Genomic DNA, 22,476 nt, shown 5'->3' with positions numbered 1-22,476 from the left:
TTGTCCTGAGGCATGTGGACTCTTCCCAGACCGGGGATTGAACGTGTGTCCCCTGCATTGGCAGGTGGATTCTTAATCACTGAACCACAAAGGAAGTCCTCCTATTAATATTGTTATCCTAAGTTGATATCTTGATACATTTGGAAACTTCTCAACCAAGTTCTCTTCAAATACCACTTCTCCCCTGTTCCCCTTCCTTCTCTATGGGGCTCACATTAACCATGTGTTAGGTGTACTCATTGTATCACCTTTAATTCCCTCTTTTGGGGGGCAGGGTATTCTTCATATTATATCTCTCCAGGTTCCATCTTGGATCTTTTCCTAAGACTTACCTTTCATTTCTCTAATTCTTCCTTCAGGGAGGCAGATCACCTTTGACCCTTGAACCATCACACCAGGGTAGATTTCAGGGTAGGGTTTATTGTACTCATAGAGCAGAGCAGAGAAGTGAGACTTGGGGAAAAAAGCCACTTGTCCCATGTCACCTAACCTGAACCAAGCAGAACAGAGTCTGACATCACAGACTGCACTCTAGATCCAGACCCTTTCCTTGGTGCCTGTTTTCTTGTCTGTCACTGCTTCCTACCTCTCATTTCCTGAAAAGTGGAGCCATGGTGAAGTCTCTCAGCCACCTTTTAGCTCTATGATACATGTATGTTTAGATTATAAAGAATGATGTTTCTTCATTAGTCATGATATTTACTCAGGACTACTTCTGATACGGGGATCACTGATATGTTGTTGTCAGTTTTAGAGCGCACTGATAAAGTGAACTTTCTACAAAGAAGAGCACGAAGCTGGGGTATGTACCGAAGGCAATACGCCTATTGGTCTGAACCGGTCACTTCCCAGCAACAGCAAGACAGAGATTCAGAAGAAAGTGATGCTCATATGGACATCCAAGCAAGACAGTAAGTGACCAGTCACCGTGGCTGACGTGTACCAACCACTGAACAACAAAACCTTGCAGTGAAATATGTCATTCTTCTCTCCAACTTGCCAGAGTAAAAAATGATTGGATCAGGTTAATGTTTGAGCAATCTTTATTATAACTCTGGTATCATTTGGGAAAATGTAGAGAAGACTTTCCAAGCCTGTATGGACCACTTTTTTCTTTCCACTTCCCCACAGTGCTCCCTATGCCATTCCATCCCATCACTGGAGGAGTAGTTTTCAGAGAAAAGACCAAATGCATGTTAACATGGAGACAAAGCAAAAGCCTCTGGAGAGAACAATGAAAACAAATAGACAGGATGAGACCTTGGGGAGCTGGTTCAAGGTTATCGTGAGTATCCTGGCTAAATGAACCTAATATGTAGACGATGACAGAGTCATGTTGGATTTGTATAGAGATGCTGGGAACTTTTCTGGGGCAGTGGTGTTGGTAATCGGTCTTGTGACTACTAGGAGGTATCTTCTTAGGTCATCTAAGGGTGGGTTCAGAGAAGCGGTATGAAGGAAACAGACTGACTGCAAGGAGGAGCATGGGAGAGGTTGACTAACAGCAAAGGAGGAAACCTAGTGCCGTGGAGGTGGAGCACTTCACACCAGATCACGCAGTTTGGCTTGAGCTGGGTGTGGGAGGAGGTTGAGTCTCTGGGGTCCATGTTAGAGTGACAGGCCAGGTGTACCTCGTGTGGATCTCATGGAACTTTATAAAAGGAAGTACATGTGAAACATATTAAGTCAGTTTTGTTTCAGGAAGAGTATCTGAATGCAAAGAAAGTGTATATAGAAAATCCTTGTCTCATACCAAAGTTAGTGATAACAGATACTGTCTTAAGAAATTATTTAAACCCTGAGAAATGGTCCTAAAGCAAGACACAGTCGGGTCTTACCTTAATGTTGGATTCCATTGTATCCATCCTCTTTCCCATTTGTTCTCTGATTCCTAGATTCCCTTTGGTATAAAATATGATGAGAAGTGGCTGATGAATTTGATTCAGAAGAAGTGCAGTGTCCCCTTTACTGCAGTTGAAGTAAGACAGGACATGGAGATGATGATGAGAAAGTGGGGTAGATTGCGGGCCCAGAGAAATGGCACTGGTCTCGTATTCTGCTTCTGCTGTCTCTCTCCCTACAGTTTCACTATGAGAAAATGCAGGCCCAGTTCTTTGTTGAGAAAGCCAACGTTGCCTGTGCGTTGAAGAATGTCAACGGCCAGATTTTCAATGAGGATGATGAAAAGGTGTGTGTCAAGGGCTGACTAAGGGCAAGAGGGCAGGAGAGCGGCATGGTCTTGCTTGATCCCATGCACAGATTTCCTGGAGCTTACCCAGCCCCTCTTGTGTTCTCTACAGATACCTATCTTTGTTGAGCCCTGTGATGCACCCCAGTCTGTGCAGAAGGCACTGACAGCTGAAAAGGTGGAGCAGATAAAGGTAATGCAGACTCAACACAAGCTGTGCCCTCATAGCCAGACCCACCTCTTCCCCCCGCTCACCTTCAAACTCAAGCTCGCTGGACCCCATCCCTAACTCTGCAGCTTACCATGAATAAACCATACGATGCCTGCCAGCAAGCTCTTCCCATCCGGAGACTCCGCTTTGGCCCTGGTGTGGCTACAGTAGTAACTGCAGGGCAGGTGAGGGTAGAGGGTCTGTCTGGGTAGAGCGCTCGGAGATGGTATCCTGGGGAGGGCTTGGTGCTGGAGGTGCTCCAGCTGGGACCCTGTCGCCTGTGTTTCCCTCCTGGTTTCCTGGAGACTTGACACCATGTGATATTGGAATGCCATGGAACCGTAGAAATAGCGTGGCTGCTTTCCCACATGTCCATCCAGGGATCAGGCCCATGGTGAGGACCTAGGCCCGATGTTGGGACCAATGGTGAGGGAAGGAGACATCGGGTAGAAGAGGCAGATGTGTCTCAGGTATTCCCTTTGGAGTCCTCACTCTGTTGCCTCATCATAGCTTTCATCTTTGTACTTGAGCAACAAGAAGCCCTACTTGGTGCATGGCCTGTCCACCATTATGGAGATTGCTTCTGCCACCGAGAAGTTGAATCTGTCCAACACTGAGGTGAGGTGGGGCACCCAGATCCTCCTTTGAAAGGAATGTGGGAGGCCTTATGGGTGGTGACAGACAAAGGCAGGTGGATTTGTAGGGAAAGGAAGGGTGTGGGTGCAGAGCCATCTGGTCCATGTGGCTGTTCCCTGTAATTCTAGGTGAAGATTGCAGGGGAGATGGACAAGGGTCATCAGCTGGAACCAGAAGGGATGAGTGCAGACAGAAATGCCGTGTGCACCACCTTCCGTGATAAGTCAGCCAACATGAGGTTCTCCTCCGCCTTGTCTCTTCACCCTGTGTCTCGCTCCTCTCTCCCCTCCTCCCTCCACTCCCTTTCTCTCTTTCTTCCCCTCCCTACCTCCTGAGCCCCAGCTCAGTCACCTCCCTGCCATAGCACCTGGTCATCCCTGAGGTGTGTCCTGACTTGACAGCATGCTGGACTCCAAGTGAGGTAGCAAAGCCCTGGGCTCCCATCCTCCCACATCTTCTTTTCTCTACAGCCTTCACTGGGGCCTGAAGGAAGGAAGGGATAGAGGGGAGTAAGGCCTGCAGACTGGGTTTGAAGTGCTGGTCCCTGTGGCACTGCAGAAGGGAGTCAGAACAGTCTGGCTGGGAGCTCCCCAGGGGAAAGGAGATGGAGGAGGGGGTTTGAGGAAGGGTTGGAGGGGACAGTCTCCCTCTTGGTCCGTCCATAGAGCGGTGACCAGGGCCCTTGAACGCTAGGATACTGGGGTGTGAGGGCGCTGTGATTACTGTAAGTGACTTGCTCCCACGAGGAGGGTCACGTCCAGAGTTTCACTGACATTTTTCTTTTGTCTTGATTTTGGCAGCACCCTCCTGGAGTTGTTCCCCAGGCTACTAAGCCTGGTAAGTGCAGACTCCTCTAACTCGCACTGACAGTGCCCTCAAACTACTTGGAAACCGGTTAGGACCTGTTCCGTTTCCGTTTTTTAGCCTGACCCTTAAATGTCCTGGGGGTGGGGGCTGTGCCATTCTCTGTGGGAACCTGAAAAGGCTCTGGATCTTCAGCCATGTTCTCCACAGGCTTCGGGGACCCATGGTGATGACAGGACATGCAGTCCTGCCTCCGGCGTTTCCAGGGACACTTTCTTCCCTGACCTCTGAGCCCCTCCCCATGCTCTTCCCTGATCATCCAGCGCCACATCCTAGACTGCGCTGCTGACTTCCTCTTCCCTCCCCTAGGATGGCCAGGAGACACCCTCAGGTTCTAAGTGTGCTATGGAAGCCCCCAAGTGCTTACCAATGTGCAAGGTGAGCACAGAGGATCCAGCAGGGTTCTAGGTGGTACGTGAGGAGGTGTCAGCCCTGGTCCTGAGGACTGCTTTGATTCTAGGGAAGCTTCTTTGGATCCGAAGAGTTGAAGAGTCTAATCCTGCAATTCCTGCAGCAGTAAGTACTCCTGAGAATCTGAGCAAGGGGAGCCCTAGGACAGTGGAGGCCACCAAAGCTCCAGACTACACAGATAGATTGTCTTCACTGCTCCCCCTCAGGTATTACTTGATCCATGACTATGGGAACCGCCAGGGACTTCTGGGTGCTTATCATGAGGAGGCCTGCTTCTCCCTGACCATTCCATTCCAACCCGAGGACCCAGCCCTGTGAGTATCACAGCCCAGAATCCTTCCCCAGGCCATGTGGTTCCCCAGCAGATGCAGGCCAGCTCCTGCTGACACCTGTGCTGGCCAGACCACCACCCACTGTTCCTCTGTGTCTCCTAGAAGCAGCATGTGTGCGTACTTCTTGGACAACAGGAATATGAAGACGCTCAAGGACCCCAGTGAGTGTGTGGTGGGAAGATTGGGCCGGAAAGGGTGGTAAGGGGGCCAATCATAGGTCCATGGCATGGCAGACATGACCTTTGCTTTCTTCCCCTCCCCCACAGATCTGCGTGTCCAGCTGCTGAAACACACAAAACATGACATTGTGCATGCCTTCTGTGCGTTGCCCAAAACTCAGCATGACTTCAGCTCCTTTGTGGTGGACATGTGTTTTCAGACGGTGAACACCTGCTCCTCCCTTGGTGGTGGTGGGGGGGCGGAGCAGGAAGCCACATCGTAGGGAAGATGTTCAGGGGTGGCTGAGTAACTAGGTTCGTCTCTCTCAGGAAAAGATGCTCTGCTTCTCTGTCAACGGGGTGTTCAAAGAAGGTATGTGTAGATCCTTCCCCCCAACATGGATCCCCTCCACCAGAACCCTTCCAGTTTCCCTCCAGTCCACTCCTCTCCACTCCCCTTTCCTCTCCTCCCCTCCCCTCCAGCCCTCAAGTCTTCCCACAGTTCAGGTTTGAACTGCGTCCGTGCCTGCCCTTTCTAGCCTGGGCATTGGTGATATAAGATGTCCAGTTTGGTGTCTTCCATCCCAGATCCTTACATTGAGAACTTGGGCCATTATAGTTTCCTCGTTTGCAAAATGGAGTCATAATGTCCACCTCTTGGGCAGGTGTGAAAAATGCATCACATGAACTTGTGAGGCTGTTGTCATAGGGACATGTCATTGGGAGCAGACGGCTCCTACAGTTGCCCTCCCTATTGCCAACACCCTGGCTCCCCAAGTGAACAACTGTCCCCTCAGCCTGAGTGTCAGGTCAGACCCTGACTGGGGAATGGCATGGGAGCCTGTAAATTATGTGGGGGCTGTAAGGGGTACTCTTCCTGTTTGTTGTTGAAGTGGAAGGAATGTCTCCTGGCTGTGTGCGTGCCTTCACCCGGACCTTCATTGCTACCCCTGCCTGCTCTTCCAGGTGAGAGCTGTGTTGTGGGCAGAAATCCCCATCCAGCCTGGGCTCAGGGTCCTGGGCATGTGGATGCAGACCGTAGGTTTACTCAGTATTGTGGAAAGTCAGCAGGGAAGCCAAGGACCAGTCTAGCCTAGTGGTTAGGAAGAGTATGGGCTCTGGAATTGCCGTATAGGCTCTCTCCTCGACTCAACACTCACTGTGTGACCTTGGTCATGTCATATGACCTGTCTGTGACTCAGTGTTGTCTTCTGAAAATGGGGGTCAGACTGTACACTCTTCTACTGTAGTATACTGGGCTATTGTTCAGGGTAATTGTAAAGCTGTCCCTGGGTTGGGGATCAGCCTATCCACTGAGTGAAGCTGGTAGACAGTCTCTTCGAAGGTGGGCTCTATGCAAGGGGCAGAGGAACAGGCAAGGAGCCTGGGGACAGACACAGGAGGGGGATGGAAGGAATCTGGTTGCTGACTGGCAGTGGGAGCAGTCAGGATTGGGGGTGTGGGTTGTCCATCCATCAGTTGTCCAAATATGCATTCCCCCCCCCTCAGTCTTTGTATAGTGAATGACAAGCTGTTTGTGAGCGAAGCCAGTCCCAGTGAGGCTCAGCATCTGCATTCTCCATCCCGGTACCTACACTCACCTCCAGTTCCATGCACACCCTCTCCCAGGAGCAACAGGAAATGGAGCAGGCTTTCTGCATCACATCTGGGATGAAACTTGAGTAGCCTCAGAAGTAAGTGCTAGGTGTGCATGGGGACAGAAAGGAGCTGGCAGGAGTAGAGGAGCTAATAAGTGGATATTGCAGATAACTGTTTTTGCTTCTTTACTTATTAATTCCCTGCACATGCCATTCTCAATACATATTAATTTACCTAGTTGTTTTGAATAGGTGTGCATTACTTTTCTGAACTCCATGAACCTTATTCTTTTATTGATAGACATTCAGTTTTCAGGAAATTTTCCCATTACACACTGAGCTCACTCTGCTGCATATGTCACAGTAAACATGGAAGCTGCTTCTGACCCATAGTTTAGGAAATGACACTGTATTGTCAGTGTATCCACTTTGTTCCTAATAGATAGTACCTGTTCTTCCTCCATCTCAGGTGCCATTCTGGCAACCACTGAGATTAATATAGGTGCCATTCAGGTTCTCCCTCTTCCCATGGTGAGGTCTGGGAATTCAGGCCAAGAGGCCAGGTGGTCAGCAAATGAGACTCAGGCCTCCTAGTTCTGTTCATTTTCCAACTCTCCCTTCATTTCCTCCAGACCTAGCACAAGATCCTAGAGCAAGCCTTCACACAGACTGATCTAGGATCCCCAAAACAGTCTTGACAAGAAACCCTTGGGTTTCATCATCTTCATCCTCATCATCTTTGCTGTATTTTACATCCGATCTGAGTATATCCCTGTGACTAGGAAGCCAACACTTAACTGACAATCATCCACCCAAAAGGCTAATTTTTCTGTGTATTTGTCCCAATCAGGTGATCTTCCTGACTCAGGGATCGAACCAACATCTTTTGTATCTCCTGTACTGGCAGGCATTGTTTACCACTGAGCCAACAGGGAAGCCTTCTAAATGGATTAAAATCTGCTTATCTGGAATATTTTGGGCTGGCCAAAATGCTCTTTTGGGTTTTACCATAAGATGTTAGGGAAAAGTCCAAACAAACTGTTTGGGCAAGCCACTATTTAAAGCAACTGAATGTGTGAAAATTGAGTTTGGTGCTGGCTGGCTTTTTGGCTAATGGATTCCAGCTTGTTGTGAAGACATAAAGAGAGACCATCTTTGGCCCCATCATATAACAGTGTCTGTGTTGGAAAATAAATTGGTGTGTCTTTTCCAAGTATGAGTGTGTTCATAGGAATATGCCTGTGTGATTAAGTAAATATGTGTGCAAGTTCATGTATATAATTGAACAGGTGATAAGGCACTGGGATATTAGCATGCTTGTGTGTGTAAGTGAAAATGTAAGCATGCTTATTTGTCTCACTTTTTTTTTTCTGCCCATACCATGTGCCTCATGGCACTTAGTTTCTGGACCAGGGATTGAACCCAGAGGCCACAGCGGTGAATGTGTGGAGTACTAACTACTGGACTGCCAGGGAATTTCCATATGATATTTTAAAAGCACATCTGACCCTTAAAACAACCAAGGTTTGAACAGTGCAGATCCACATAAATGCAGATTTGTTCAATACCAAGTACTACACAATATGTATTAGTTGTGAGGTAAAATCCTGGATTCACGGGAACCTGATATTCAAAGAGTAAACCATATGTTATATATATTTAGGTGCACATGGAGGGTCCATGCATCACACAAGGGTCAGTGACATTAGTATATTTGAGTGAATGAATTTGTGAGAGTGTATATGAGTAAATGTGTGAGCTGCTTTGTGCATGTGAACACATTCCTATTTCTGAACATGTTAATGTATATGTGAGTATGAATGTAGAACGTAAGCATGACAGTGATCAAATTTGCCAACACATTCACGTGAATGTATTAGTAGTTACTGTGAGCGAATAAGTGTATGAGCATGTCTGTGCAAGTGAATGTGACCTTGTACATGTATATAAGCACATGTGAGAGTGACCATGGTGCCTATTCAGATATGAGTTTTGCATGCGTAAAGTGAATGGGACTTTTCCTATGGATGAGTGAATTTGTGACCATGGACATGAATGTTAGCATATTTGTGTGTATGCGAATGAACATGTGTGTGAGCATGTGAAAGCAGAGTATATTGCTGTGAGCTAATGTGCAAGTGTGTGCATGTGAGTATATTAGAGCATCTGTGTGTGTGTGTGTAAATGTGTGAACTTAATGTTAACTGTGAGCATATTCATCTGTAAGTATGTGAATACGATGTTCTTTGTAAGTATGTTGTACCTGGGGAAATGTATGAGTATGTGATCAGGAACATATAGGAGAGTGTGTGTGTGTGTGAATGTGAGCAGGTTTGAGGGAATGCATGTATAAGCATGCATTTTATTGAGTAAATGTGTTCAGTTCAGTTCAGTTGCTCAGTCGTGTCTGACTCTTTGTGACCCCATGGACTGCAGCACACCAGGCCTCCCTGTCTATCACCAACTCCCGGAGTTTACTCAAACTCATGTCCATTGAGTCAGTGATGCCATCCAACCATCTCATCCTCTGTTGTCCCGTTCTCCTCCCGCCCTCAATCTTTGCCAGCAGCAGGGTGTTTTCAAATGAGTCAGTTCTTCGCATCTGGTAGCCAAGGTATCAGAGTTTCAGCTTCAGCATCAGTCCTTCCAATGAATATTCAGGACTGATTTCCTTTACGATGGACTGGTTGGGTCTCCTTGCAGTCCAAGGGACTCTCAAGAGTCTTCTCCAACACCACAGTTCATCGATTCTTCAGCGCTCAGCTTTCTTTATAGTCCAACTCTCACACCCATACATGACCACTGGAAAAACCATAGCCTTGACTAGATGGACCTTTGTTGGCAAAGTAACGCCTCTGCTTTTTAATATGCTGTCTAGGTTGGTCATAACTTTCCTTCCAAGGAGTAAGTGACTTTTAATTTCATGGCTACAATCACCATCTGCAGTGATTTTGGAGCCCAGAAAATTAAAATCTCTCACTGTTTCCACTATTTCCCCATCTATTTGCCATGAAGTGATGGGCCAGACGCCATGATCTTAGTTTTCTGAATGTTGAGCTTTAAGCCAACTTTTTCACTCTCCTCTTTCACTTTCATCAAGAGGCTCTTTAGTTCTTCGCTTTCTGCCATAAGGGTGGTGTCATCTGCATATCTGAGGTTATTGATATTTCTCCTAGCGATCTTGATTCCAGCTTGTGCTTCATCTAGCCCAGTGTTTCTCATGATGTACTCTACAAATAAGTTAAATAATCAGGATGACAGTATAAGCAGGGTAGCCAAGCCTTCACCCAAGGCTTGGCCAAATCAATCCAGGGACCACCTTTTTCTCATATGCCCCTGATTTGAATGACAAAAAAGGATAATGTATCCCACTCTCTCCCAACTAAGGGATCAGGTGTAAACAGATCAGTATCTGAAAGACACTGGTGAAGTGCCTCAGAGATCATGGGTATTATCTACATCTGACAATCCTCAGGCTTTGACCTTGGTCCATGCTCCCTCCCTCTGACCCTAGATGCCTACTGACATGCTACCTTGCTTAAAACAATGGGAAAATGTGCTTACTGTTTTTAAATTGCTGCTGTTAGCCTTTGCTGAAATACAGGAGAACATGAGGTAGCAAGTTATGAGGTAGCAACTCCCATGACATCTAAGACTTCCATGAGGGAGCAAATCTCCTGACACCCACCAGTGCTTGGCCCAACTGACCCAAAAGTTATCATGCAAGGGGAGTTGTCTGTGCTCCAACACCTGAATTCTCCTACACCCAGTCCTCTGTCCCTCAGTCTCCTCCCTAGGGGCCCCACCTAGAAGCACTGTCTTTATCAGGTAAGGTACAAGATCTTGCTCTCTGCCTTCTCCATGTCAGCATCCCAGCCCCTAGGTACACACTCACCGTGGAACATGTGCCCCACACCTTATCCCCTCACATTCTGGAGAGAACAATGGAACAAAAGGAAAGCAACAGTCACCTGATTCACCTCCAAAACTCAGGGCCCATGGCAGTGACCTTGGTTTTCAAGGAAGCTCCCAGGGCAAACATGTTACCCTCACTGGTTTAAACATAGGTGCCAAATGCTCACAGTTGTGTGCTCTTTAGGGTAGAGTTCCTGGAAATTCAGTATTAGCATTCATTAACCTTATAGATTTCATATGTAGTTCAACCTCCTGTGTGTGTGTGTGTGTGTGTGTGTGTGTGTGTGTGTGCGTGCGTGCTAAGTTGCTTCAGTCATGTCTGAGTCTGCAACTCCGTGGACTGTAGCGCACCAGGTTGGTCTGTTCATGCGATTCTCCCAGCAAAAAAACCGGAGTGGGTTGCCATGCCCTCCTCCAGGGAATCCTCCCAATCCAGGATTGAACCTGCCTCTCTTACACCTCCTGCATTGGCAGGAGGGTTCTTCATCACTAGCGCCATCTGGGAATCCTTTGTTCAACCTTCTATACAACCTCTATTCAGTGTACCCTTTCTTTGTCATTGATTTATGGTTCCGGGTGGGCCCTGGGCAAGAGAATACTACTCCTATTCTGTGGAATCAGGGTGGGTTTCCTGTCACATCGAGCTGTGTGGTCCAGGCTACCTGCCCTTTCCAAGGGTAAGGCTCAGAGTGAATACAGAAATAAACTGACTCATTAGCATCATGGTGGCTTGTGTTTATGTTTCTTCACCATTTCTCATGTCTGATCTAGAAATGTCAATGCTAGGCTAGTTTGGATTTTATTTGACAGCTAATGTGATTACAAGTTCTTGACATAAACAGGCTTGATTTATAAAGATCATGCTGACTGCAGTGTGTTGAACAGACTAGAGGGAACAACACTAATATCAGGGAGTAAAGAAGTTGGGATGTTGTTGCAGTAATTCAGGAGGAAGATGTCGAAGGGCTGCCCTGGGAGTGGCTTATGATCAATGCAGAGATGAATACAGAGGTGGGATGTTTTCTGGAGGTTGAACCAACAGGCAAGCAACTGGGTCTGGGTGGGTGAGGTAGACAAAACAGAGATCATGTGCTCAGTTTTTAACAAACTCAATAGAGTAAGAAGCCAGGGTACAAGAGCCTTCCCCATAAGGCCTGACTGATGGAGCAGAAAATTTTACCTTGAGCAGCATAGCGCCCTTGGCCTGCATACCCATTTCTGTGGGTAGTGCTCCTGCAGTCACACCAGCGGGTGTGCTTCAGGTGTAGCTCCTTCTCAAGGGAGTGTAGAGAGAGCAGAAGGCCTCTGGCATGTGAAGCCAGAGAAGTGGGAGAAATTCCAGGATCAGAACAAAAAACCTGGTGGTTAGAAGCCTGGGAGTACCCCACTGCTCATCTCTACAAGTCAGGAAGTTGGGATGTCAAGAGGAAAAAGTGTAGAGCCTGAGGGAGTACCACTGGTAAGTTTACATGGTGGGGCAGGTTTTCTGTGTTTCAGCTCTATTCAAGTTAACACAAAAGTGTCAAGTGGCATGACTTCCCTGGTGGTCCACTGGTTAGGAGTATGTACTCCCTATATAGGGTGCCTAGGTTTGATCCCTGGTCAAGCAACTAGATTCCAAATCGAGAGGATTTGGAATCACAACTAAGAGTTCGCATGCCTCAATTAAAGGTCCCACATGCCCCAAATAAAGATCCCACATGCCACAACGAAATATTCCACATGCTACAACTAAAAAGATCCTGCATGCTGCAACTAAACAACTAAAGACCTGCATGCTATAACTAAAAGATCCCACCTACCACACGGAAAAAACCCCTTGTGCTCTAACTAAAGTTCCTGCGTGTGGCAAGGAAGATCCCACATGCCACAACTAAGCCCAACATAGCCAAATAAACAAATATTTAAATAGTAAACATACAAAGATTCACCTAAAAGCCTTCACCTGGTTACAAATGAACATACGTATGAAACAAAAACAGATTACAGGCACAGAGAACAAACTTCTGGTTACTGAGGCTGGGATGGGGGCAGGTTGTAGGAGAGGAATGGATTGGGTGTTTGGGACTAGCAGATGCAAACTATTATACACAGAATGGATAAACAAGGTCCTACTGTATAGCACAGGGAACTATATTCACTAACCTGTGGTAAACCATAATGGAAAAGAAAAGATAGAATGTCTAAATATGTAAAATGAGTCACTATGCTGTGCACCTAAAACTAGCACAACACTCTATCATCTAGACTTCAATTTAAAAAAAAACCCCAGTGTGCAGAAGCATCAGATGTACACGATGTGATGGCAGGACCCTGTCTGAAACCTTCAGAACCATTCTCATAGTTTTTGCTGAAACAGACAAGTCACTGGTCATCAGTAAATGTCACGTTATTTCCCAGACAATAAACAGAAGACCCTGGCTGTAACCTTTCCGAGGCTGTACACATTCTTTCCCCAGCTCCCTTCTCTCCCTACTGTGAGTGAGCCAGAAGAACATGGTGAGGAAGCCTCCTCTTCTTCCCCAGCTTTTATCCAGACGATGGGGTACAAACACTGGGTCCATGCCATCAAGCAGGATGAGGGAGTGGGGTAGAAGGGGCAGGCATTCTGGCAAGTGGAGAGGAGGGGAGGCAGGCAGCAGGCAGCCCACAGAAAAAAAGATTAGTTCAATCCCCTAAAGAGCCCCATCTTGGAATCAGCATGGACACAGCTCTCCATGTTGGTAGGGATCCAAACGGGCAGCTGATTGCCCTGGAAAATGCAATCTTCCACCTTCAGTGCCCTCCTGAGCTGAGCTAACCAGTCTACATTCTCCAGCACAAAGTCACATTTTCCCACCTAAGCTGGGACTGTCATTTTGTTATTACATCTACATCAACCTTGATCTGGTATGCAAGTCTTTTTAGGGCTAGCAAATGGCTTGACACTGAGAGAGCCATCTGGCCATCGAGCAACAAAATCATTTCAGATTCTTAGGCCTCAAGAGTGTCATCTCAAAGACATTCACTCTGGAAGCAAGCATTTCTCTTGTTGATCACATGCTTTTAGACTGGAGATGTCTTGGATGAGGACAGGCAAGAACCCAGTCTGAGCCCTGCAGAGAGTTGGCCTTTCCAAAGCTTCCTGACATGCTCACCCAAGATACATGAGACCTTCAGCAGGGATAATTCCTCTCAAAGGGCATGTGAATGGGAACAGTCCCTGAGCATCACTGTGATCCTATAGTACTTTCAGATGATGGCAAAGCCCTCCAATGTGCTTGTGTCTGTTCACACTATATTCTATATGGTCAATACAAGTAATGAATTAGTGACTACTAAAACACTGCCCCCAAAGGAAATAAAGGGTTAGGTTCCTGTGAGCCTCTGGTCACAATTTCATCAATCAATCAATTTATTAACTTGTTTTATAGCTGTTTCTATCTAAAGATACAATTTAATTAGAAACTCAGAATTTGTAAAACCATTTATATTAACAAAATGATAAAACCTTCCTGAAAAAAGACTCTAGAGTCTGTCCAAGTCTAAATCAATGGACAATTCCATTACTATCTCCAGAGATTCCTGCATCATTGAGAAATTAGTAACCTCTGTTATGCCCCAGTGGCATCTCTGACCACCCATGACATTTAAAAGTTGCCCACAGGCCACTGATGCAAGAAACTACCCTTTTTGGCCCTGTACTACATATGATTATGGAATAGCAACTGTCAGCCACATACTGGGCCATCCTCATAATAGAGGTACTCAGAGACCCTGAGCCAGTGAGTCCTATTCTCTCAAAATGGGTATGTTGGAACCCTAACCCCCAATGTGACTGTATTTGGAGATATTGCCTTTAAGGTATAACTAAGATTAGATGAAGTCCTAAGTATGCAGCTGTAATCCAACTGGAGGGCATCCTTATAAGAAGAGGAAGAGATCCCACAGAGCTCTCACTCTCTCCCCACACTCAACAAAGTAAATACCATGTGAGGACACAGTGAGAAGACAGCTGTCAGTCAAGGACAAAGGTCTTACCAGAGTATAAATTCTTTTACCAAATTCTAGATTTCCATTGGATTAAACTGTAGGCCTTTGTAACAACTTAAATTCTTTCCTCCCTCTGGATTCAAATTTTCTGATTTCTTTCTCTTGGATCCTTTTTGCTTCTTTGTCACTGGATATACCTTGTGTGTCTGTAATGGGGGAGGTGTCACCGCTGGAAACCTGGTGGAATACAGAGCAGAGAGCAGGGGGTGAGGAGGCTAATTGTGAGGTGGGACGGGGAGCTTGTTCTTCCACAAAGACTCGCCTCTCAGGTGAGAACATCTTGGAAAGGGAAGCCGGGAAGGTGGGAATTGATCAGGGGCACCGAGCGTGAGAGTGGCGAGAAGAGAAGCAGCCCAGCAGCGCGACTCCACGAAGCATGCTGGGAACCAATCCCTTGGCTTCTAAGAGCAATGGGTCTAATGCACATCCGGCTGCCAAATAGGGAGGAGGAAGCCTGGTGCACAACTGGCTATGCCCACCGTGATGCCATAGCGAGGTTAGCAAATCCTGCAGATGCCAAGATTCATTCAAAAAGATGCCAGATCCTGCCTCCTATCATGGGTTGGGCACCACCCAGCCCTCTGCTCATTCTGGTCCTTGCGGTCATTGCTGGCTCAGCTTCAGCTTGAGCTCCCTGGAAGCTGGAGAGGGGTCAAGGGGTTGGCGGCCTGGGGCATCTCACCCTGCACCTACCTTCTGTAAGAATGCAAAACCTGCTTTATGCTTAAAACAGCTTATGCTCAAGAATTTTCTTTGTGTGGTGAAAGGAGTCATTTGACTGCCCAGGTTGAATTACGAAAGATCTGGACACCTTTGAGAAATCAAAAGATAGTTGACTGGAGGTCACTTCCAGACCTTTGGGCTTCCAGTAAACCAGAGTGCCTCTCCTCTGGAAGGGGTAGAAGGGGGTCAGTCAATGCACTTTATGATAGGGCTCTGGCGCCTCGTCAAGACAGAAACTGGGCTCTCAGACTGCCCCCCCCTCCCTTAGCTAAGGGAGGCAAAGGTGAAGTGAGGGTTCTTGGCTGCCATCATAGAAGGGAAAAGAAGGCAAAGGTCAGTGTATCAGATCTTCAGGGCAACTGGCCCCTGAAGATGAGGCCACTCTAATGCTCCAGCGTTTTGGCCCCAACATGTAGAGAAAAAAGCCTGACATTTTTGTTTTTTTCTTGTTTAGTTTTTGTTCTTGGGTTGGGGAATGTGAGGTAGACAAGACTCAGTTTTTAGCAAACTCAATAGAGTGAGAAGCCAGGGTGTAGTGAATGTGTGCTCAGGAGTCCTCACCACAGAGTGTGCAAGATGGAGCAGAAAAGTCAGTCTTGAGCAGCAAAGTGCCCTCTGGCCTGCACACCCATTTCTGTGGATAGTGCTCCTTCAGTCACACCAGGAAGTATACTTCAGGTGTTGGTCCTTCTCAAGGGAGTATAGAAAGAATAGAGGCCTCTGGCCTAGGAGGCCAGAGAAGTATGAGAAATTGCAGGATCAGAGCGAAAAGTCTAGAGTTTGGGAACCTGGGAGTACCCAATTGCAGGTCTTTGTAAGTCAGGAAATTGCAATCTCGGGAGGCAAAATGTAGAGCTTGGGTAATGCCACTGGTAAGTATACATGGTAGGGTTTGTTTGCTGTGTTTCAGCTCTATTCAACTTAATACAAAAGTCTCAACAAAAAAGATCTCATATGCTGCAACTAAAATATCCTGCATGCCTCAACTAAAAAGAACTCGCATGACCCAATTTAAAGATCCCCCATGCCACAATTAAGATCCCACATACTTCAACAAAGATCCCACATGCCACAGCAAAGATCCTGCATACCATGACTAAAAGATGCCCCATTCCATTATGTAAACAACTGAAGATCCCACACAGTGAAACAAAGATTCCTCATACTGCAGCAAATACCCTGCATACCACAAATAATGGATCCTGCATGTCACAACAAAATGATCCCACAAGCTGCAACAATGATCCCAAATGCCCCAACTGAAAGATCCCACATGCTGTGAGTAAACAACTAAAGATCACACATGCTACAACAAAATATCCCACACACCACTACAAAGATCCCACGTACCACAACTAGAGGATCTTGCATGCTGAAACTAAAGCTCATGCACACTGCAAAACAGATCACCATGCCACAGCTACAGATCCCACACGGTGCATCAAAGATCCCCCGTGCTGCCACTGAAGACCCATATGCTGAACAAAGGTCCTGCATACCACAGCTAAAAGATACCTTGTGCTTCAACTAAAGTTCCTGCATGTGTCAGTGAAGATCCCACGTGCCACAACTAAGACCAACATAACGAAATAAATTAAACAAATATTTAACAATTCAATATAAAAAAAAAGATTCATTTATAAACCTTCACCTGGCTACAAATGAACATATCTATGAAAGAAAAACAGATTACAGATCACAGAGAACAAACTTCTTGATACCAAGGCGGAGGTAGGGGGAGGTTACAGGAAAGGAATGGATTGGGATTTGGGGACTAGCAGATGCAAACTATGATACACAGAATGGATAAACAACAAGATCCTATTGCATAGCACAGGGAACTATATTCAATATCCTGTGGTAAACCATAATGGAAAAGAATATAAAAAGATGTCTGTGAATAACCGAGTCACTCTGTTGTGTACCTGAAACTAATATAACACTGCCATACTTCAATAAAAAGAAAAACCCTCAAGTGTGTAGAAGCGGCTTACCTCCAACATATGGATTCAGATGGACACAATGTGCTGTCAGCACCCTGTCCAACCGAAACCTTCACAACCATTTTCATTTACATAGTTGTTGCTGAAACAAAGAAGTCCCTGGTCATCAGTAAATGTCACATTATTTCCCAGAGAACAAACAACAGAGAACACCCCAGCTGCCACCTTTCCAGGGTCATGCCTTCTATGACACACATGTAGACGTATCTAGTCATGAAAGTGAAAGTGAAGTCGCTCAGTCGTGTCTGACTCTTTGCGACCCCGTGGACTGTAGCCCACCAGGCTCCTCTGTCCATGGGATTCTCCAGGCAAGAATACTGGAGTGGGTTGCCATTTCCTCCTCCAGGGGATCTTCCCAACCCAGGGATCGAACCCGGGTCTCCTGCATAGCAGGCAGACACTTTATCCTCTGAGCCACCAGGGAAGCCTGTACACATTCTTTACCCCATCCCCTTCTATCCCCATGGTGAGCCTGCCAGAAGCATATGGTGAGGAAGCCTTCTCCTCCTCCTCCCCAGCTTTTATCCAAGGACTGGGTCCATGCCAACAGGCAGAATGAGGGCCTGGGCTACAGGGAGCAGGCATTCAGGCAAGTGAAGAGAGGAAGCATACAGGGGGCAGTCCACAGAAAAAAAGCATTAAGTCCGTCCCCTAAAGAGCCTCATCTTGGAATCAGCATGGACACAGCTTTCCATGTTGGTGGGGATCCATCCAGGGGCAGCTGATTGCCATGGGAAAAGTAATCTTCCACCCTCAGTGTCCTCCTGAGCTGAGGTAACCAGTCTACTCCAGCACAGTCACATTATCTGAGCTGGGACTAACATTTTCTTGTAACATCCAGATCAACCTTGCTCTTGTATACCTGTTTTTAGGGCCAGGAAATGGCTGGACACTGAGAAAGAACTTTCTGGCCCTTACCAGCAAAATCATTTCAGATGCTTAGGCCTCAATGGTGTCTTCTCAAAGACATTCATTCTGGGAACAAGCAAGCAAGCATTTCTCTTGTTAATCATGTGCTTTGAGGCTGGAGATGTCTTCAATGAGTAAACACAAGTACCCAGCCTAAGCCCTGCAGAGAGCTGGCCTTTCCAAAGCTTTCTGACTTGCTCACCCAAGATATCTGACCTTAAGCAGGGATGTTTTTTCCAAAAGGGCATAGAAACAGGAAGAGCTGCTGAGCAGCACTGGGATCCTATAGTACTTTCAAACGATGACCAAGGAATATCAGTCCCTGCAATGTGTTTGTGTCTTTTCACTCTATATTCTATATATTCTTCAAGTCAATACAAGTAGTGAATTAGTAACTACTAAAGCATTAATCCCAGGGGAAATAATGGGTTAGGTTCCTATGAGCCTTTGGTCACAATATTTTCATCAGTCAATATATAAACTTGTTTTCTATTACTGTCTATAAAGTTACAATTTAATCCAATTAGAAAACCAGAATTTACTATACTGATTTATATTAACAAATCTTACAACAAAAGACTCTAGAATCTGTCCAGATCTAAATCAATGGACACTTCCATTAGTGTCTCCAGAGATTCCTTCATTGTTGAGGCTCTAGTGATCTCTGTTATGCACCACCCAGCATCTCTGGACCACCCATGACACCTATAAGTTGCCCATAGGGCACTAGTGCAAAAAACTACACTTCTTGGCCCTGCACTACAAATGATTATAGAGTGGCAACCATCGCCCATATATTGGGCCATCCTCAAAATAAAGGTACTCAGAGACCCTGAGCTGGTGAATCCTATTCTCTCAAAATGGGTATTCTGAAACTCTAACCCTCAATGTGACTATATTTGGAGATATGGCCTTTAATGGCTAATTAAGATTAAATGAGGAGAAGGCAATGGCAACCCACTCCAGTACTCTTACCTGGGAAATCCCACGGATGGAGGAGCCTGGTAGGCTACAGTCCATGGGGTCGTGAAGAGTCGGACACGACTGATGTGACTTAGGAGGAGGAGGAAGATTAAATGACATCATAAGCACGGAGGTGTAATCTAACAGGAGGGTATCCTTATAAGAGTAAGAGATACCACAGAGCTCTCACTCACTACCAACACTAAAAAAAGAAAAGGCCATGTGAGGACACAGTAATTGACACCTGTCTGCCAAGGACAAAGACGTTACCTGGGTAGAAATTCTTTTAGCAAATTCTAGATTTCCAACTGGACTAAACTGTGGGCCTTTGTATCAGTTTAAATTCTTTCCTCCTTCTGTATTCAAGTTTTCTGATTTCTTGCTGTCTCATCCCCTTTGCTTGTCACTGGATATACTTTATGTGTGTGATGGAGAAGGGATCCTCTCTACACTACTCATATTTATGCATTTCTTCCTCCAGAGAGCCTCAACTCAGGTTCATTAGGGATAGCGGCCTCCCTTAGGACAACGGTTGTGTAACAAGTTTTAAGCACTCTGGCTTAAATTGGGTTTGATATGATTTCATCACTGGGTCACAAAAGTGCAGTGATCCTTTCCCACTATACCTAGAATGATCAGGACTTTTACTTCAAAAGAGACATAGGTAACAGAGTGGCACAGCAGAAGATTGCTGGGTCCCCAAGCTGGAGAGGGCTCTACTGAAACCACATTCTGGTGTGGTGCTGCCACTTAGGTTGCACTGAAATCATTTTATTTATTTATTTATTTTTTGTCTTTTCTGTCTGTACAAAATCACTCACAATATTTTAGATGTCAAGCAGTACAAGTTTACACCTTTGAATTTTATCTCCATTTAATCACGAATGGGCCAGCCCTTCTGGGTGGTTATGGGGAAAGGTTCAGAGACCCAGTGACTCACCTCTTGGATAGCCCAGGAAAGGTGGGCATTACAGGAAAATGTAGGACATGTGGGGGTTGCATTCTGGAACAGGATGAACCAGAAGGGTCTGTGGGAAGAGGGTTTTGCAGTATTGAGTGGGTGAGGTAGCCCCTGATTCCTGAGCCACATGTGATTGGGTTCTCTGAATAATTCTGCTGGCTGACAAGGAAACACTGTTCAGGAAGAACATGCAGGAATGCATCCGGATGCACTCAATAAGGAGAGTCTGAAGAGGACACTCACCATCTGGTGGAGTAGAGCGAGGAAAGAAACTTGGGATTAGGCCATTTAAGGTCCTCTCAATTATTCCAGGTATCAACTCAGCAAAATCTATTACTATTAGTCCTCACCCCAACACTGGCCACCCCCTGTAACAAGTGCCCACTGGCGTGTGCATAAGTGCACACACAGGAAACATTACACAAGACTGAGGGTGAGGAGAACTTAGTCCCTGGACGTGGATACATGGACCCGTTGGCAACAGTTCTCCAACCCCTGTGATTTGGTCACTGTTAGCTAGCACAGTAACATAGGCAATGAAACAAGGGGCTCCATCTCAAGTGGACATCCCCATCCCTACCACCAATTCCTCTAGGACTGGCAACCAGGCAGGGTGCATGGGCAAGGGTTTAAAAGCCCAGGCTGACATCTTCCCCAGCCGTCTCCTTCTAAAAGTTTGTCTACTCACCCACGGCTCCCCAAGCCCCTGGCAGCCCGGCAACTCCTGATAGCTTACGGTGAACGATGTCGGATTCGTGATCTCTGAAGACGAAGATTCAGCTTCGGGACCAGGGACCGGGCTTGATTACTCAAGAGCTTTTGTGTAGCAGAGTTTTATTAAAGTAAGAAAAGAGACAGAGAAAGCTTCTGACAGAGACATCAGAAGGGGGGAGGGAGAATACCTCCCTTACTAGTCTTTAGCAAGCGAATTATATACTTTTTAATAAGTTATTATAATAATTCAAAAGAATGTACCAGACCCAGTCCCACAATTTACATTTTAGGATAACAGGATTAGAACTTAAGGACAGAAAGATCCTACCAGACCCACTCCCATTATATACATTTTAAGATCTCAGGATTAGTCAGAGGTTTTCAGGAAGGACAAACTGTCCTCAAACAGGATACATGATTGTTATATAATCCTTAGTACGGAGTTTAAACTTGGTTGTTTGTTGTGTAACCATCAGTTCTGGGCTTAAAGAAAAAAAAAACTTACAGACTAAGGAATGTAGAGAAAAAAAAGATGTTTGTCCTTTCCTCCTCCTTGAGAATTCCAGACCCCTCTCTCCTTGGGGACCCCCGGACTTCTTATCCGTGTGCCTAGGAATTGACTCTCTCACTCCTGCTTACCAATTAAAGAAGTGCAGAGCGAAGTCAGGAGCATCAGAGGAGAGGTTAGATGTCAAAGTGGACTTTTCCGGTGGAATTGTGGTCATCACCGTTCAAGAGCTGCATCCTGGTGAGCTGCAGATGCACAGGGACTCGCTGCTCATCTGGGCTCCACTGCTCCGAGTTGGACAACACTGGAGACTGCTCCAGACCTGGGAGAGGACAGAGGAGGGGGTGAGCGGGCTAACCACGAAGTGGGGCGGGAAGCCTGTTCTTCTGCAAAGGCATGGCACTAAGCTGAGACCATCTTGGAAAGGGAGGTGGGGAAGGTGGGAATCAATCAGGGTCCCTGAGCCTGGGTACAGAGAGTAGAATACTCCACAAAGCATGCTGCAAAGGAATCCCTGGATTCTAAGCACGGTAGGTAGGATGCACTTCCAGCAGCCAGCTAAGAATCAAAAACCCTGTGCACAACTGGCCCCGCCTACACTGATGGAATCATGAGGTAAGCAAATCCCACAAATGCCAGGAACCAATCAGAAAGACGCACGGTCCTGCCTATTATGGTTTGGGTACTGCCAAACTCGCTGCTCATTCTGGCCTCTGCTGTCATTCCTGGCTCAGCCCCAGCTCCAGGGCTGTGGCAGCTGGAGAACTGGGAGAGGGGTTGGCGGTGTGGGGCACCTCATCCTGCACCTACCCTCTGTAAAAAACACAAAATCTACTTTTTCCTTTAACGAACTTATGCCCAAGAGCTTGCTTTGTGGGTTGAAATGAGTAAATTTACTGCCAAGGTAATCGTGAAAGATCTGGACACCTTTGAGGTAAACCAGAGTGCCTCTCCTCTGAAAGTGGTGGAAGAGGGTCAGCCAATGCATTTTATGATAGGGCTCTGGAGCCTCATCAGGATGGAAAACTGGGCTCCCAGACTGCCTCCCTCCCTTAGCTAAGGGAGGCAAAGGTAAAGCGAGGGTTCTTGGCTGACATCATAGAAGGGGAAAAGAAGGCACAGTTCAGTGCATCAGATCTTGAGGGCAATCAGCCCCTGGAGAGCAGCACACTCTTAATGCTCCAGTGTTCTGGCCCCAACACGTAGAGAAAAAAGCCTCACCTTTTCACTGTTGTTCTCCTTTAGTTGCTAAGTTGTGTCACTCTCTTTTGCAACCCCATGGACTGTAGTCTGCCCAGCTTCTCTGTCCATGGGATTTCCCAGGCAGACTACTGAAGTGGCTTCTCATTT

General features: G+C 46.5%; 2 protein-coding genes and 1 non-coding gene across 3 annotated transcripts in view; 1 reads left to right on the top strand and 2 right to left on the bottom strand.

Annotated features, from left to right (window-relative positions):
* The window catches only part of LOC138071109 (nuclear RNA export factor 3-like), a 37,627-nt gene extending 37,147 nt beyond the window's left edge, over window positions 1-480 (bottom strand). Inside the window, 1 exon segment of the mRNA XM_068962528.1 lies at window positions 333-480. Coding sequence (XP_068818629.1) covers window positions 333-480 — 148 coding nt within the window.
* Window positions 481-735: 255 nt separating this feature from the next.
* LOC138071108 (nuclear RNA export factor 3-like) lies at window positions 736-22,332 on the top strand. Its single transcript, XM_068962527.1, has 19 exons — window positions 736-911; window positions 1,132-1,285; window positions 1,896-1,979; window positions 2,084-2,188; window positions 2,301-2,380; window positions 2,694-2,793; window positions 2,910-3,017; window positions 3,164-3,273; window positions 3,836-3,872; window positions 4,209-4,277; window positions 4,360-4,415; window positions 4,517-4,624; window positions 4,745-4,803; window positions 4,909-5,024; window positions 5,131-5,173; window positions 5,694-5,766; window positions 6,310-6,387; window positions 21,185-21,470; window positions 22,183-22,332. Exons 1-19 carry the CDS (start codon window positions 736-738, stop codon window positions 22,330-22,332), a joined length of 1,992 nt encoding a protein of 663 aa, XP_068818628.1.
* On the bottom strand, window positions 17,424-17,495 carry TRNAS-GCU (transfer RNA serine (anticodon GCU)). Its single transcript has one exon. It is a non-coding gene; the product is annotated as a tRNA-Ser (tRNA).
* Window positions 22,333-22,476: the final 144 nt, after the last annotated feature.

This window comes from Capricornis sumatraensis, chromosome X, assembly GCF_032405125.1.
Source record: "Capricornis sumatraensis isolate serow.1 chromosome X, serow.2, whole genome shotgun sequence".
Taxonomy (NCBI): domain Eukaryota; kingdom Metazoa; phylum Chordata; class Mammalia; order Artiodactyla; family Bovidae; genus Capricornis; species Capricornis sumatraensis.
This window is presented reverse-complemented; position numbering and strand designations above follow the sequence as displayed.